At 41.2% G+C, this 17,908-nt stretch overlaps 2 protein-coding genes across 10 annotated transcripts in view; one reads left to right on the forward strand and one right to left on the reverse strand.

Moving 5' to 3' along the window:
• Positions 1–4,845, reverse strand: part of pign (phosphatidylinositol glycan anchor biosynthesis, class N) — a 123,108-nt gene extending 118,263 nt beyond the window's left edge. For all 4 annotated transcript variants that reach the window (XM_080201585.1, XM_080201567.1, XM_080201594.1 and 1 more), the window contains exon 1: positions 4,773–4,845. The gene's annotated coding sequence lies outside the window, so the exon portion shown is untranslated. The remainder of the gene's footprint in view (positions 1–4,772) is intronic.
• Positions 4,846–5,194: 349 nt separating this feature from the next.
• The window catches only part of relch (RAB11 binding and LisH domain, coiled-coil and HEAT repeat containing), a 93,043-nt gene continuing 80,329 nt past the window's right edge, over positions 5,195–17,908 (forward strand). For all 6 annotated transcript variants that reach the window (XR_013888467.1, XR_013888468.1, XM_080201636.1 and 3 more), the window contains exon 1: positions 5,195–5,622. Coding sequence is in view for 4 of the 6 variants with exons in the window: in XM_080201636.1 (XP_080057762.1) it covers positions 5,202–5,622 (421 nt within the window). In the remaining 2 variants the exon portion in view is untranslated. The remainder of the gene's footprint in view (positions 5,623–17,908) is intronic.

Genomic DNA, 17,908 nt, shown 5'->3' on the forward strand with positions numbered 1-17,908 from the left:
GCAACAATGGTAGGCAATGTTTGAGATTTAGCAGCTACATTTATCTGTAAATATGCTTGTGAGAAATTAATCTCACTGAATTTCTGCCCACCTGATAACCCAACAAACAAATCTTCAATTAAAGGAAGCAGATATTGATTAACACACAACACTAGATATATGGCTGTTTTTAAATCACCACAAATACTCACTCATTATGACAGCTCTAATACACCAGTGGTAACAAGTTGTACTAATTCTTCTTCAACCTTGGGACGAATTGCATTTGGCACCACTCATGCTTTGAGATTTTTTTGGTTGACTATTAGGCTTTATCTTCACTTGAAATTCCTTCATTGAGCCCAGTGTCTTTTCGAATACACTCTTGTATTTATCCAGAAGGTATTGTAGGTGTGTTTTCACATTGACTAGTCTGTTGACAGCACTCCAGTTAAGCTTTATCATCTCCAACCATGATCTCCCAAACAGAACTGGAAAACTATCACTGACCACATGCAGAGGTAACTGTTGTTTGTCTAGTCACTGTTACGTTGACTATGATGTAAACTTTTATTGATATATTTTCCATACATGTCTTTAAAATCACATCAGCTGGTTGCAAAGGAAGATGCTTCAGCTTTTGTTGGTTAAATAATCTCAGAAATTGAAGATACAGCAGCATCTGTATTAACCTCCATCCTAATACGTTGTTCATTTAACTATGAAATCACCCAGAATCTATGTGATCCACCCTGAATGGATAAATTGGAGATCTTGATCAGGTCTCTGGACACTCTCTTCCTCAGTCATAATTCTTTTCATAAATTATTTTTGTAGAACACAACTTGTTGTTCTTCGAGTACCCAGATTATTCTTCTGAATAGTCTTCTCAAGGGAAGCTAGTCTGGCCCAATAAGCTTTTGCAATGTGACCCATTTTGCCACACTTCTTTCATTGACTGTCCTTGATCCAGTAGTCAGTCACTGAATGGCCCATTTTGGCACATCTATGACATGTTTGTTGCTGATTTGACTTCTTTTGGACAGTTCCCAATTTGTAGATTTTCATTCCTGCATCAAATTCTGAAGCCTCTTTATCAGCCAGTTACAGCGACACTGATTTCTACTACTGTCTTTAAAATCAAAGCATGTTCAGCAAGCAATCTTCTTTGGATAGCCTCATTTTGGAGACCACAAACTAAACGACCTTGAAGAGAATCTTTTAACTTCTCACCAAACTCACAATGTTGTGCCAGCCTCTTTAAGGTTGCCACAAATTGAGCAATTCTTTCACCTTCTACTTGACTCCTTCAGCGGAACCTGAATCATTCCACAATGATCATTAGCTTGGGAGAGTAATGCTCTTCAAGGACCTCTATCAAGTCATCCTAAGTTTTGATTCCTGCCATTTCTGGATGAGCTAAGTCCCAGAGCATATACTTTTTATTGTACTGAGTAAAACTGGTATGAGCAACTTGTTTCCAATGTTAGTTGCTTGTACAAAGTACTGAAAATGCTCTGCATAGGAACTCCATGATTCAAAATGCCCATGGATCCTAGTTGATGTACCATTGCCCTCGCAGGCACCAACAACTCGAGACTGCTCAGTATATATTTTTTTCTGTCTTCCCAGTACTCCTTTTAATATGGAGAACGGTGACGTGAAGGGTTTTTTTTACCCCCAAATGGCCCCAGCCATACATCTCTCATTTCAAGTATGTCAGATACTGACTGGAATCTCACCCTTCTCTGACTGAAAAAAAAAACCTTTTAAAACCACAGAGATTTTTATTCTTACTTGGCCTCTCTTTACTGGCCATGTAAACTTCAACCCTGTTGTTGCTTCTCCTCAGCTTTCTAATATTGCAGATGTGGGAACCCATGATTTTTTCTTCTACTTAAGATCTTTTTTGGATATTCTTCATGAAACAAAATCCCATCCTTATCACCAATTTTCTTTTTATAATGTCCAAACTATGTCAGGGGTCGTGAGTTTTAAAAAAAAGAAAATAACATGGTTTGCATACGTGGATTCGAAGTAACACAACAGATTTATTGAAGAGCTGTTCATTGTGCTGAACAAAGTACAAATTGAAAGTAAAACAGCAGCCTGTAGCAATACAATGATGACATCACCATCAAATCACGTTGCCAGTTCTTAAAGCAATCTGCAAGTAAAAGAATCCTCTGGGACTTTTACAGTTTTTTTGTGAGATTGCTGCTCTTTTTCACATGCCCTCATTTTCTCTTCAGTTATTCTCCATGCCTCAATATAGCTAGAGGGCTTGGAGACTACTCTCACCAGTGTCTTCTTCCCCATGTTATTTCCTCCCTCCACCCATATGGATTTCACATCTTACGATTGAAGATCATTTTTTGTTATCATACTTATTCCATCTCATATTAACAAAGCTACCCCACACCCTTTCCATCCTGCCCATACGTACCCCTGAATATTTAGTTCCCAGTTTTAGTCTCCTTGTAACTGCGTCTCTGTAATGGCTGTAAGATCATAACCATTAACCTCAATTTGTGCTGTTAATTCATTTATTTTGTGCTGAATATTACATGAATTCAAGTAAAGAGCTATTAATTTTGCCTTTTTACTACTTCCCTCTTTGACTGTATCTGCTGCTTTTTTAATGTTTTTACACTCTGTCCCTTCCTGTCACACTCTGGACATCAGAATCTAAATAGCTGTCTTGCTATGCTGCCATATACTTCTGATGTGCAAGCCTACGCATTTCCTCTCTATTTAGTTTAAAGCCCTCTATATATCCCAAGTTATGCAGTTTGCAAGAACATTTGTCCCAGCACACTTCAGATGTAGGTACATCCCCTACTTTCCCCAGTTCTGATGCCAATGCCCCACAGACCAAAACCCATACCAGTCTTTGAGCCATATATTCAAGTCGCTAAATTTATGTACCCAATTTGCACACAGCTCAGATAATAATCCAGAGTTTTTAATCTTGGAAGTGCTGTTGTTTAACTTAGCACCCAGCTGTTGAAATTGTCCATGCAGAACTTATTTTGGCCTATCATTAAAAAGTCCCAAACCCTGGCCCTGGGTAGGCAGCACAGTCATCTGGATTGTCACTCTTTGTTAAAGAGAACAATGCCAATCTCCCTCATCATACTGTCCCCCACTATCACTAACTCATGTATTCCCTCCACTTGAATGGCTGCCTGTATCACAATGCCATGGTCAGTCACCTCGTCACTCTGCAACTCCCATTTTCATTCAAACAAGCTGAGAGAACTCCAAACCTGGTTGGACAATTGCAGAGTCTAACACTCCTGCACTCTGGGGCCACTTTCCTGCCTCAGCTACAGTCACATCCTCTGTCCCCGACTACTTTGCAAATCAGAAGATTCTATTCTAAAGGGTGTGACCGCCTCCTGAAACAAAGCATTCATGTAACTCATTCTCTCTCCCTGATGCGTGGCAGTGTCTGGAGCTCAGACTCTAGCTCAATGACTCTGAGCCAAAACTTCTCAAGCCGCAGTCATTTACTACAGATATATTTACCCTGGATAACACCAGTATCCATGAGGTCTCACAAGTGGCAGCCTTGACACATCACCTGTCCTGCAATTCTTATAACTAATTAATTACTACATTCAAATATTTATTCTCTTTTGGATATTTATTAATCTGATTACAAACTCCAGTACTATTTTAAACTTCCTCTTTGCACCAAACTTCCACATTCTGTCCAAAGTTCCACTCGGTGCTGATTACAGAGAGTGTCTGAATTTCTATGAACAAAAGGGACAAGCTGAGCCCAGGTACAGTGGAAACAGTCCAAGCCAGTTTCCTTCATGAATTAACTCTTTCATCTGCTGCCAGTAGATAACTTTTCTCCTCCTAGTTAGGCCTCTGGATGAGAATTGCAAGTTAAAGACTATTTGCAGTTAAATGTGAACGCAAATATAAAGAACACTAGATTATTCAAAAAAAATTAAAATTTCACTCTCCTCACAAAACCTCTGCACTGCGTCCAAAGCTGCACTATTAAATCTGCTTCCATTGTCCTTTCAGACAGTGAATACCAGATCACAACTTGCTGCATCAAAAAAGTGTTTCCTCATGTCACCACTGGTTTTTTTGTCAATCACCTTAAATCTACATGCCCTGGTTATACTGTCAATCTGAGTTTATTTATTTGTGTTACAAGTAGGCTTACATTAAAGCATGGATTTTGTTTCTTTGATTGGGTATTTTTAAAGTTTATTTATTCAGTGTTACAAGTAGTCTTACATTTACACAGTAACTTCATTGCAGTGTTAATCCCCAAGTTGCCTCATTTCACCACCTGTTTGGATACATTGAGGGAGAATTTAGCATGGCCAATGCACCTAACCAGCAAGTTTTTCAGACTGAGGGGAAACCAGAACACCCGGAGGAAACCCACACAGAAACAAGGAGAACATGCAAACTCCACACAGCGACCCAAGCCAGAATCGAACCCCAGTCTCTGGCACTGTGAGGTAAAATTGCTAATCACCGTGCACGATGCCAGCTAGCTGCTGGGAAAAGTTTACCTCTTTATTTACTCAATTCAAGGGATTTTGCACACTCCTATTAAATCCCTATTTGGTCTCCATACACAAGACATCCCTTCCAAAAAGGAAAGGGTGTGGGCCAGGAAAATACCTGATCAGAAACACTGGGGCTAAACTAGAGACAAACTGACACCCTCAGTGAAGTAATTTCAAAGTTAGAGACAGAAATGCACACTCGGTTGTTTAAAAAACAAACCAGGTTTATTTCTGAATGGGGAAACTAACCTGCCTGGGTGTAAGTGTCAATAATCCAGGAGAGAGCCATGGCCAGGTGCTAAAGATCACATAGACCCCTCACTGCGCCTGCGCAATAACTCCCGTCACCTTTGACCTCCCCCTTTCGGCGTCGACCTATTCAACGGCTTTAACAGATGGGATCAATTTTAAAAAACGTTTCTGTTAATAAAAAGAAAAGCTACCCCCTGCATTTCTGGAAAAAAATAAGGCTTTAGAAATGTTGTGGAAGGAGGTAAAGCGTCATGGGTGGTTGCCAGAGTGACAGCTGCGTTGAATGATGGTTGGTTAAAGTGGCTGTCTGTCAGATGACGTTGATCGGATTCCTGTCCAATGAGCATCTAGTGGGCGGGGAGATCAGGGGGCGGGGTTTATGTGGACACATCTCGCGAGATTACAACCAGGAAGACGAGAAGCAAGATGGCGGCGTCTAGTGTTAATCCGTTCCTCAGCGACTCTGATGAAGAGTCTGAGCGGAGATCGCGGAAAGGCAAAGATGTCGGGGCTCCGGGTTCAGCGCCGCCTCCCGCCACGCACGTCCCCTCGCTGCCCCTGTCGCCTCAGCAGGAGGCGGGTTACGGTTACATCGGCGGCGGGCTGAGGGAGGTGGCGGCCGCCGCCTCGCCGCTGGGGGCAGAGCCGCCTCGCGTCTCCTTGGATACCATGGCGGCCCAGCTGCTGCGGGACCAGTACATCCTCACTGCCCTGGAGTTCCACACCGAGCTGCAGGAGGCCGGCCGGGAGCTGCCCCGGCTCCGCGATTACTTCTCCAACCCTGGCAACTTTGAGAGGCACACCTCCACTCCCCCCAAGGACCTGGCTCCTGCCCCCGGGCAACTCAGTGAGTGGCACAGGCGGCTCCCGAACGGGAGCTGGGCGACAGGGAGAGGGGAAAAGGGAGAAATGAATGCAGAGTGTTATTAATCCTGAGGTAGTTGAAGGGACGTGGGGTGGGGGGCGGTGGCAGGGATTGAAAAGCAAGATGGGATTGCAGTGTAAGGTGTGGAGTTCCAGAACAATTTGCTTTTGAAGGGACCAGAGATTAGCATCTTAAAGGGGTTAAAATGATCCCTTTGGGGAGAAAAGCATCCAAATTTTTTTGTGGAGGGGACCAAGAAAAAAGGGTAGATGCACCTGAGAAGGTCAGACTAAAGGAAGGTGGTGACCTGCAAAAAATAATAACAATTGTTGTATGGTCTGTTGAATGTAAAATTAGAATTTCCGTTTATGGTATCACTTCCTTTTTCAAATTGGGTATACAGCCTCTGATAAATGTATTAGCAGGTGTAGTGTGATTTATGTTTTGCTAAGTGTTTGTGTATGACTTGGCTTTATGCCTAGTATGTATCAAAATTTTCTGTTTGTGACATTCTGAATAGCACTCGTATATATGAGTACTACCTATCTTGCTACATAATTATAAGGTTTGGATGAAGGCAGTTGGTTTGGCTGTTTGGTGGACAGCATTTAACTCTTAAACAAATTTACTGACGTTAGATGGTGTCCTATCAGCTGTTGCAACAGAAATGATAGATTGTGGCTTATATCTATGCTATGTTCATGTTGCATATGTTTTAGAAAGCCCATTTTTACACTTATCTACATTTTAATCCACATGCTGTTGACAGCAGTTCTACCTCAAAATTATCACACTGCTTGTCTGACATACAGAACTGGATGTTAAATAGTGGGAAGACCGAAGTCATTGTTTTCAATGTCCAATTGAATCTCCATTCATTAGCTGAGTTCCTGCTTCTGTGACAACTGTGAGGTTTAACCAGACTGGCATGTTTTATCCTGGGATGAACCTCCAACAATATACCTGTGCCATCACCAAGACTGCCTGTTTTCATCTGCAATATCACCTGATTCTGTCCCTGCCTCAGCTTATCATTACTGAAAACTTCATCCATTCTTTATTACCTCCATACTTGACTATTCTAGTATATTCCAGGCCACCTCCCACGTTCTACCCTCCATAAACTGTTGCCCATCTGCTAACTCTCACCATGTAATGTTCACCCATCCCCCTTGTACTCACTGGCTTCCAGTAAAGAGACATCACCTTTTAAAATTCACATCCTTGTTTTCAGATCCCTCTGTTTCACTATCTCTTTAATACTTAACCACATGAATGTCTGAGTGAACTGACTTCCTCTAATTTAGGCTTTTTGAGCATCCCCAACTTTAATCGCTTTACTATTGGTAACTTTGCCTTCAGCTACCTGGGCATGAGGTTCTGCAATTCTCTCCCTAAACCCCTCTCCTCACATTTGACTTATTTAACCAAGCTTTTGGTCATCTGCTTTAATATTTCTGTGGTTGTGTAAGTTTGACTCTAGCACTCCTGTGAAGCACCTTTTGAGAGATGTTATTATATGAAAAGTGCTTTATAAATACAGGTTGTTGCTGTAACAGCTAATGATTACTGACACTTAATTTCTTGTGTTGCTAATTTTTCTTTGTAATAACATACTATGTTGTCAGATTTGATAGAACATATTGTATGGTATGGGGATGTGTGAAAATTGCCTGGTTGAGATTGTAATAAAATTAGTGTTGTATAATTTCTCAATTATTGTCAAAGCTCTTGCTTTTGGGTACAGATGAGGCAATGCATTAAACTGGACCTGTACATTTTCTTGAATACTTATACTCAACGAGTTTCCACATCAATTTTTAAGTCGGAATTTTATTGGCTATAATTAAAATTAAAAAAATTGAGGACCTCTGCTTGCTGTGCTAGTGTCCACTAATAGGAGAGGATTTTGGAGATATTTGGCTAAGGCAAAGTAGCAAAATATTTATTTCAGAACCAAAATCTGTCCTCAGCTCAAAGTAGTAACATAACTGAAAATTAGAAAAATCATGTTTAATGACACTGTCCTATTTCATTCCAATACCTTGAGTTTAAAAAAAGTGCTAATTTAATTTCACTGCTCTAATTCTCAGCTTTTTATATAAAAAAAATTATCCAACCTGACGAATCTTGACTGAACATTTCCTGAGTCTCACGATAAGTTCATTGTTTAAAATCTATCTGCTCTAAATGGCTGTTTTGTATTCCCACTTCATGTTTCCTGCCTCCCATTCAGCAATGTAACTGCGGCTGTAAGAGCCACTAATCAATCATCCTTAATACATAGGAAATGCTATTATGATAAACATGTACATAAAATGACTAAGATTTCAGCCTCAACTCAGCAGTAGCATTCACGTTCGAGTCAGGAAATCCTGAGTTCAAGCCCCCTCACATGAGAAGCTTGACTGCATCATCTAGTTGACACTGTAGTTCAACACTGAGGGAGTTCTGCACTGAATGATGATGCTGCCTTTCAGGTGCAGTGTTAAAATGAAATCCTGTCTGTCCCAGAGTGGGTGTAAGTGATCCCATGATGATCTTTGATAAAGAATGGAGGATTTCACCTATCTTCTTCATTCATTTATGGGACATGGGTGTCGCTGGCTGGCCAGCATTTATTGCTTATCTTTAGTAGCCCTTGTTCAGAGGGCAGTTGAGTCATCCACATTGCCTGTTATCCTAGATAATATTTATCTTCATCAACACTACAGAAAACATTGTTTAATGGCAGGTAGTGTGCAAATTACCTTGCACATTTGTCAATATTACAAAATTGGCTGCACTTTGCTTCATAGGCTTTTGATATCAGTGTGAAAAATGCTCTAAATGCAAATCTTTCTTTGTTACTTACACTAAGAGGTAAGGTTAACATGATATTAATCCAATATTGTGCAAAGGGTGTGGAGAGTCGACAGAAGGATCTAGATAGGCTGGGCGAATGGGCCAGGAAATGGCAAATGGAATTTAATGTTGGCAAGTGCGAGGTGGTCCACTTTGGTAGGAAGGATTATTACTTACGTGGCGAAAAACTGCAGCAGGCGACGGTGCAGAGGGACCTTGGGGTCCTTGTGCATGAGTCGCAAGAACCCAGCTTGCAGGTGCAGCAGGTGGTCAGGAAGGCGAATGGGATGCTGGCCTTCATAGCGAGGGGGATTGAATATAAAAGTAGGGAGGTCTTGCTGCGGCTGTATAGGGCATTGGTGAGGCCGCAGCTGGAGTACTGTGTGCAGTTTTGGGCGCCGTACTTGCGCAAGGATATTTTGGCCTTGGAGGGAGTGCAGAGGAGGTTTACTAGGCTGATGCCGGAGTTGAGAGGGTTGAGCTATGAGGAGAGGCTGAATAAACTAGGCTTGTACTCGTTAGAGTTTAGAAGAATGAGGGGAGATCTCATTGAGACGTATAAGATGATGAATGGGATGGATAGGATAGAGGTGGAGAGACTCTTCCCGCTCAGAAAGGACAGTAGGACTAGGGGGCACGGCCTCAAGATAAAGGGGGCGCGGTTTAGAACGGAGTTGAGGAGGAACTTCTTCACTCAAAGGGTGGTGAATCTCTGGAATTCTCTGCCCGTTGAAGTGGTGGAGGCTACCTTGCTAAATATTTTTAAGACGCGGGTTGATGGGTTTTTGATAAGAGAGGGGATTAAGGGTTATGGGGAGAGGGCGGGAATGTGGAACTGAGCCACGACAGATCAGCCATGATCTTATTGAATGGCGGGGCAGGCTCGAAGGGCCAGATGGCCTACTCCTGCTCCTATTTCTTATGTTCTTATGTTCTCACAGATTCTCTAAATCTGTAGGGTGTGAATGCATCATAATTCCTTTGCAGTAAAAATAAAGTCACTTGCACACCTTTGGACACTCAGGTAATTTAGCATGGCCAAAACACCTGATCTGCACATCTTTGCACTGTGGGAAGAAACCCACACAGACATGAGGAAAAGGTCAAACTCCACACAGGCACTGACCAAGGCTGGAATTGAACCCAGGTCCCTGGTGCTGGGCTGCAGTAGTGTTAACCATTGTGCTACCATGGGACTTTCTTCAGATTGCTATGTTGCTACGTTGCAATTATCAATGTGTTTTAAAAGAACTGTTATGCGAATAGAGAGAGAATGAACAACGATTTGTCGAAAGCACCTCCAAATATGTCATCCTGCTAGAACAATTAAATAGCTGTTCCAAATGGAGATCTGTTTATTGGTGCAAGTCTGTAACATACTCCTGCAGATCTGCCTTCCCATGAATAGAAAAGGCCTGCTTAGTTAATGAGCTGATCTCAGCACTGATGTGACTGAGGATCAGCACTATGGCCTGGTCGCCTAACCTGGTGCTCAAACGCAAGTTGAAGATTAAACCAACAGTCACTAAAGTTGCTTGAGCAGGTGATGTGATTTAAAATCATGAAAAATTACTTGCATACCTGTAAAAGAATAAAAAAAGTTGCTAGATTACCTGTAAAACAGCAGGACTTATGTTTGCTGAATTAAAACTGTTAGCTTGGGGGTATGTGATGAGTGTTAGAATAGCTGTGTAGTAGCTCTGGCACTACTCAGCCCATAATCCTTCCATTTATCAAATTTACACAGCTTGTACTTGCCTATCCTGGAAGTGAGAACTCCATGTTGTGCCCCTGGAAGATTTCTGGTTAAATGTTGGTGGCAAAATGCTGTGAAATAGTCAGAAAATTGTTGACAAAACAGTCCAAAGCAACTGAGATAGAGCCAATTCATCAACATGGCGACTTAGTGAATGAGCAGGCTCTCAATCTGGTGCACTCGGCAAAATATCAGCGCTCATAGTATAGAACTGCAGAATACTGGCAGAAGGCTTGAACAAGCTGAGGAGACAATTGTTACTGTTGAAAATGCAACTTGCTTGAGGCCCGTTTACAATCTCTGGAAAAGCAGCTGTGCGGTATGTCAGAATTCCTTAACAATCTGGAGAACTGAGAATGGAGGAAAACTGTGCCAGAAGGAGCTGAGGGTAAGCTCCCAGTTGAGAGCTGGGACCACGTTTTCTTTGTTTAGAAATAAAAGCTACATGCATGAAGTTAGAAAGGGCACATTGTATCCTATCTTTGAGGCCTTAGGAAAATCAACAACTCTGCCCTATGCATTTTCATAACGACAAGGATCACCAAAGAGTATTGGAGGCTGCAAGACGTTAAAGAGCAAAGGCCTCTTCCAGGATATCTCATCACTGTTACAACAAAGGTGAAAAGATCTTGAATGAAGTTAGAGCACTAAAAGCCATTGCAGTACCCTATTGTATGCCAAGGATTCACCTCGCAGCAACAGTAACTAAAACTTGAAAAGGCCTGAAGGGTAGAATCCTACCTAGCAACGGGAATAACCATTTCCAAGGGCAGGCAAGCCTCTAAGAGTGATCAGCGTTCTAAAGGCTTGAGCGCATCTAAAGATGATCAGGAGTGGAAGCACATTACTTAGATGACTGCTATAGAATAAGAACATAAGATCTAGGAGCAGGAGTAAACCATCTGGCCCCTCGAGCCTGCTCCGCCATGCAGTAAGATCGTAGCTGATCTTTTCATGGACTCAGCTCCACTTGCTCGCTCGCCATAATGATACATATCCCAAACAGAAACAGGTTATCTAAATGGTTGATGGCTATAGCAATGCTAAGCTCCACAAAAATACAGAATTCAATGTATGTAAACAGTTGACTCTCGAGTTTGCAATAGCAAAAGAGGAAACAGTATAACTGTTGCCTCCCTCAGCAGATAGGACAGTTCACACCTCAGCCAGGAGGTTAGGAATTATTTCACAGCCAAGGGGTCCTGTCACATCTTTTAATTCTCAGATGTTGCATCTGTGTTAAAGTCAAAACATTGCAGAAACTTTTTGTAAGAGCTGTTTACATGTATTCACTGGACCAGAAGATGTTTCACAGACTTGATTATCAGCTCTATATTGTGTGGTAACTAAGTCAAATCCAGTTTATAGTTATTTGATTTGAATGTCCTTTAGGAAAAGGAAGTCCAGGAATCGTAGATATATTTTGGAACATGGGGTAATTTCTTCAGAAACTGCGCACGTTTAGTGATTCATGTTCTTAAGTGTCTTAGGGTACTGTAGTCCATCTTTCTTTTAAGTTCTTTATTATGCGATAACTGGACTAGTTCCTCACTGGGGTTTTCCATGCCTCACTATTCAAATAAAACTATATACCACCATGAGCCAGTATTTCATGTTAGGACACCCTCACAAGTAACATTTGCATGCTTTATGGCATATATTCTACAAAACCATTGGTGCGAGTCAGCAACTTGATAAAGACATCTGACAATCTGGCTAAAACCATGGCTTTTGTGGAAGGTAATAATATGGACAAGCAGATTCATTTGGAGATGCTAGACTGTCATACTACATTCTGCACCCTCTTCTTTCCTTCTCCCCTATGTACTCTAAGAACGGTATGCTTTTGTTTCTTGCATGCTATACAGACAATATTTTTCATTATATACCAATGCATGTGACAAATCAAATGCAGTTCACTGTAAAATTCAGACTCTATCCCTTGTCATTATAACTCCTTCCTGATTTTATGTTGATATTTATCATTCTAATAGGGTGATCCAGTAATTGAGCACGCTAGGGTCTTTATCCTTAAGACTGGAAGGAGCTTCCATTGTCCTTAATGGAAAACATTCCTCAGCGTGCTCCTTTTAGTTAAGGAATGTGCTGCACGGATTTTCAACACTAGCGCTGTGTAAAAAATCTCCTTTTCGTCCATTCGCTTATAATGGTGGTATGTGTATTTTGGCTACACTTGCTCTGGTCATGATAAATAAGTGCGTTCTGCACTCGCACTTTTTGTGAAATACCTTGTCTCTTTTGTTGAGAGAGACTCTTGGTATAATTATGGAAGGTTTTTATGAAAGCCCTACAGGGCCTCGCATTTGGCAAGGAAAGCTCAACAAATGGTTGTTTTTCATCCTGGAGTTGAGTAGCTAATGGGTTCCTGCAAGGTTATAGACCAGCCTCACATTCTAGGAAAAGACTTTATAATGTGTGCTTCTGGTACAGTTGAAAACGGGGAAGTATGTTTTGATGCACGTTCAAACAGGATGAGAAAATCTTTGGGCAAGTAAGCCACTTTCTTTGTATTAATGTCCTATACTCTCTTTGGCTGAATAAGCAATGGCAGTAGCTGTTTGGAAACTTTGCTCCTGCAATGTATGGGAGATGAAAAGAAAAAGGAGGAAGTTGACAGAGTCTTGTTTCAGGAAGCTCATCTTGATGACAAGGAGCACCTGAAATTTAAGCGGGACTAGTTAGTGCAGGTGCTTTTTACCTCATTTTCGACTGATGGATTATGGTTTTAGTTAAAAAGAATGTGCCTTTTAGACTGCAGAACTGTGAGAAGGATGGGGGGGAAGAAATGTGATTGTTAATGGGCTAATGCATGGGAAAGCATTTTGATAATCAATTATTCAAGGCCCCCAAAATCTCTTGCCTGATTTTGTTATTAAAGTCTTTATGGATTTTGCTGAATTATCAACAAATTCCTTCAGAGAGGGGACTTCAGCTGTTTACCGTAATCTTTTGATGGATAAACTCCCACTCAACAGGCAAAGGCATTGCATTAGTACGTGAGGAAGTGGGGATTTGGACCATAGAATCCCTACAGTGCAGAAGGAAGCTATTCTGCCCATCGAGCATGCACTGACAACAACCTCACCGGCCTTATCCTTGAAAACCTCTATTTACCCTGCTAGTTCCCCTCATACTCTAAGGGGCAATTTAGCATGATGAATCAACCTAACCCGCACATCTTTGGACTGTGGGAGGAAACCGGAGCACCCGGAGGAAACTCACACAGACACAGGGAAAACATGCAGATTCCACACAGACAGTGACCCAAACTGACAATTGAACCCAGGTTCCTGGCGCTGGGGCAACAGTGCTAACCACTGTGCCGCCCCTTGTTTGGTAACACTGCATCCTAAAGATAAAGAATTCGCCACCACCTCCGCTCCCCATCAATGTATTGTGAGAATTGATTATTTTTTTCATACCAAAAACAACGTTGCACTCAGTGGTCTCTTACTCCAAATGTAGTATCGTGCTCTCTAATCACATCCAACATTCCTGGAATTTTTATTCACTATGATTCGTCCTCAGTCTAGATCTTGGAGATTTAATGCATCTCTGCTCAAAGGTCATAACTTTATCTCTAAGGCTGAATTTGATCTCTACTCAGTCAATTCTCTTTTTCAAGTATACCCCACGAACCTGCAAGGGGTTTCATTTCATAAATGGCCAATATATAGGATAAAATGCTGGAGCAACAGCACCAAATTCAAGTAGAATTGTCCAAAATGGAGAGGGAGTAATGTAAGAATCTTAGCCACTTGATGCTGAAAGAAATTAATGCAATCCGAACAGCACTGTAGTTGTGCTGACTCAACATGCTGAGGGGAGTATGCATTTTGCCAAACACACAAATTGAGTCTGCAAATAAACTGAGTGGATATTTGGCTCTCCTTACTTGGGAGAAGGTGGACTCTTAGGCTATTTCGCTTGTGCTGGATTCCAAGGGTGATAGGATGATTAAGATGAATAAGGCATTTAAAAGCTTCTGCATCAACTTGTATAAAAGCGATCAGTCTGGAGATGCGCTTAAACATATGGAGCATCTTATTGCTTCCTTTAAACTCCCAACAATTTCTGAAGACTGGAGGTCGAACAGCAATGCCACCATTTGTAAGGGAGAAGTGATTTTTGCTTTGAGCAAAGTTGAGTCTTGGAAGGGTTTTGGGAATGAATTTTACAAGAAATTTAAAGACTTGCGAATAGATCCTCTGATCCTCACTATATATAACCATTCATTCTAAGCAATTCTGCTGCCTCAGTCTTTGTCCTCTCCTTATTTTTCCCCCCATTCTATTACTTGGCCGCTTTTTTTTGCGCATGTGGAAGCGCCAGGTATACTGCACCAACTGCATTGCTTTCCTTCTGCCTTTTTCTGTACTTATATATGGCGGAATGATCAAGCTGTACTGTACTAGTTTTGAGTGTGTTGCATTATTTGTAAAATGGAAAAACTTTAAAATTTTTAAACTGTTAATTTGATTTTGCTTATTGTAGGGCATATGGTGGCATAGTGGTTATGCCTCTCAGCATCAGGTCCCCTGTTCAATTCTGGTCTCGGGTCACGGTCTGCATGTAGTTTGCATGTTCTCCCCATGTCTGCATGAGTTTCCTCTAGGCGCTCTGGTTTCCTTCCAGAGTCCAAGGATGTGCAAGTTAGGTTGATTCGCCATGGCAAATTAATCCTAGTGTCTGGGGGATTAGCAGGATAAATATGTGGGGTTACAGGGATAGGGTCTGGGTGGGACTGTGGTCAATACAGTTGCGATGGGCCAAATGGCTGCCTCCTGTACTGTAAGGATTCTATGGATTAAATATAAATCGAGGCCATTCCATTCATGCTTTTCCCCTTCAATAGTTGTTTGTTTTGAAATTCCATGAAATGTATTTGAACTAATTGGATATTATTTAGACTCACTCGCCTGATGAAGGGGGAACGCTGCGAAAGCTTGTGCGACCAAATAAACCTGTTGGACTTTAACCTCATGATGTGAGGCTATTTACTGGATATGATTTAGATACGTTAATTGTATTTTTGTAAACAAATTGTACTTTTCTCGGTCCCCTTCCAGGCAGCCATCAAGAAATGAGGATAGAATCAAATCTCCAGATTTCAGCTCAAGATGATTGTTACTTTATTGGAATTTGCTATTCAGATACATTGTATAGATGCAGCTACCAACTCCAAAATGTCAAACCAAACCTGTTTGTTTTTGTTATTGAAGTATTAACTATTTTTCCTATTGCAATATTTCCCTTTGAAATTTCTCCTTTTAAACCTTCATCTGAAGGCACTGATGCACGTTTAATTGTTATTCAGTCAACCAAGGCAACACATCTGTGGCATCATGTATAGTTAATTAAGTTGAATCCTGATTCTGAACTGGAGCAATTGGTGAGGGGAAGTGTTACAGATGAATCAAACCTTGTCCTTCCTTCTAGTTGCTGAGTTGTGAAGAGGAGCAAGTACTCTGGGTTGTTGCATTAAATCTCAACTGCTTCTTCAATAGAAGGAAGGGACAATGTGATTGGCTTTTAATGGCCCTTGTTCCATTTGAGATCAGCAGTTACTACATCCTCAGTATTACTCATCCCAAGAGCTATGGTTAAATGTTTTGATTTAAGTTTCACCTTTTGAGAATTGAGATTCTCATGATTGTGCTGGGATCTTGTGATCCTTCACCTTGGAAGGACTATCAGTCCTGATCAGGCCCTTCAACTGTTTGCAATAATCTGAGTACTTGCTATACTCTACCATCCCATGCTCGCAAAACTGAGAACATAGTGTTTAACAGCAGATGTGATTCTGTGATTGGGCACCACTCGCCGAACAGTCCGGAGTGTACTAATAACCAATTTAACATAATCAGTCGGGCCTGTATTGTAGTGCACTTGCTATGTTCATGTGCATGTAAGCAAAAGGGATGTGTCCAGGCATCGTACCTTTTTGAATTAAACAAAGCATGGGGGAGCAACAGACCCCTTTTGTGTTCACCATGGTAACAACTCAACCAATTAGAACTGACTTGCCAACCAATCAGTATCCTTTGCTCGGGCAGTTTAAATTGTTGTTTCCTTTGAAATTTGGTATTGTGATAAGTACAAGATGAAAACTTTGACAGCATGTCTCCTTTTTTCCCAGCAACACTCGAACGACAAATTGTATGTAAATTTACTTAATGGCATTCATTACTCTAGCCCAGAGACCTTTGTCAAAAAATTCCAAAATTTGAGAAATTATCAATTGTGGTTACATTTTCAGATCCAAATATTGGAAAAATCATTGTCTGGATTTATATTATTTTGATCCCAATTTACAGTAACCTTTTCCATAATATGTATACACATTAATTATGCATAAAAGTTGCCATAATGTTCTTGTTCAGTATAAATGACAAACCGGCAGCTAGGCCTAAGAGTCATATCATTGAGTCTGAGCTATTTGGTAATACCATCTTTTAGGTTACATAAATGTGAAACTGAGGTCTACAAACGGAGTTTTCTGTTTATTTAAATGGTATATGGGAATTGAAATGACTTTTTCTCTTGATGGGGGGGAAAAGCTATAGCATTCAGCAATCTCAGATGAGCTCACTGTTACAACTTTCATATTTGAGCCAGAACCGAGTCTCCATTTCAAAATAAACAACTGTAAACTTCTTACAACATCAAAGCATTTAAGGTACAAGGGGACTAACTTTTACCTTGCTTACACTGGCTTCATTTGGCAAGGTAGAGTTTCCCTTTGGGAGGCATGATTTCAGTGGAGTGATTCCCATTTCACTTGAAATCTCTCTTCTTTGCATGTGCCTTCTGTAGTGTTATTTCAATTTTCTTGCATAGGCGGATAATGTTGCTTTGGCAACACAATGGTTGCTGGGAAACTAATGGAAGATGCTCTCCAGTTGCTTCCAACTACAGTGCCTCAAAATTTGACAGATATTGCACCTGATTCTTGAATTATCATGCTTACATAATAGAATTTAAATACCATTGAGCGGCGAAATGCAAGTCCACCGTGGCGATTCTCTGCGGTGTCCTTCTGGTTAGGTGCATTGACCTGAACAGGTGCTGGGCTCTGGCGACTGGGGGAATTTCACAGTAACTTCATTGCAGTGTTAATGTAAGCCTTACTTGTGACTAAAATAAACTTTAATTCTTAACTTTCATCAGGACCATACCACCATGTGAATAATAGCATAGAGACTCTGCACATGTGATATGATGGGTATAGACAGAGTGAAGGCTTTTTCCACTGAGGTTAGGGGAGGAAAAAAAACTAGAGGACATGAGTTGAGGGTGAAGGGGGAAAAGTTTTTTTAAAGGGAATATTAGGGGGGGCTTCTTCACACAGTGGTGGGAGTGTGGAATGAGCTGCCAGATGAAGTGGTAAATGTAGGCTCAGTTTTAACTTTTAGGAAAAACTTGGATGAGAGAGGTGTGAGGGGATATGGTCCAGGTGCAGATCAGTGGGACTAGGCAGAAAAATGACACTACCAAGAGGGGCCGAAAGGCCTGTTTCTATGCTGTAATGTTCTATGGTTCTTTGGGAGTCAAAAAATGGTGAAGCAATCACCCCAGATGAATACCATGCACCACCTTCAGGTTAGCTAATGAGTGACATTGGAAAAAGTTGGAAGTAGATCTCCA

The sequence above is a fragment of the Carcharhinus amblyrhynchos genome, chromosome 2 (genome assembly GCF_965287045.1).
Source record: "Carcharhinus amblyrhynchos chromosome 2, sCarAmb.v2.hapA, whole genome shotgun sequence".
NCBI lineage: Eukaryota > Metazoa > Chordata > Chondrichthyes > Carcharhiniformes > Carcharhinidae > Carcharhinus > Carcharhinus amblyrhynchos.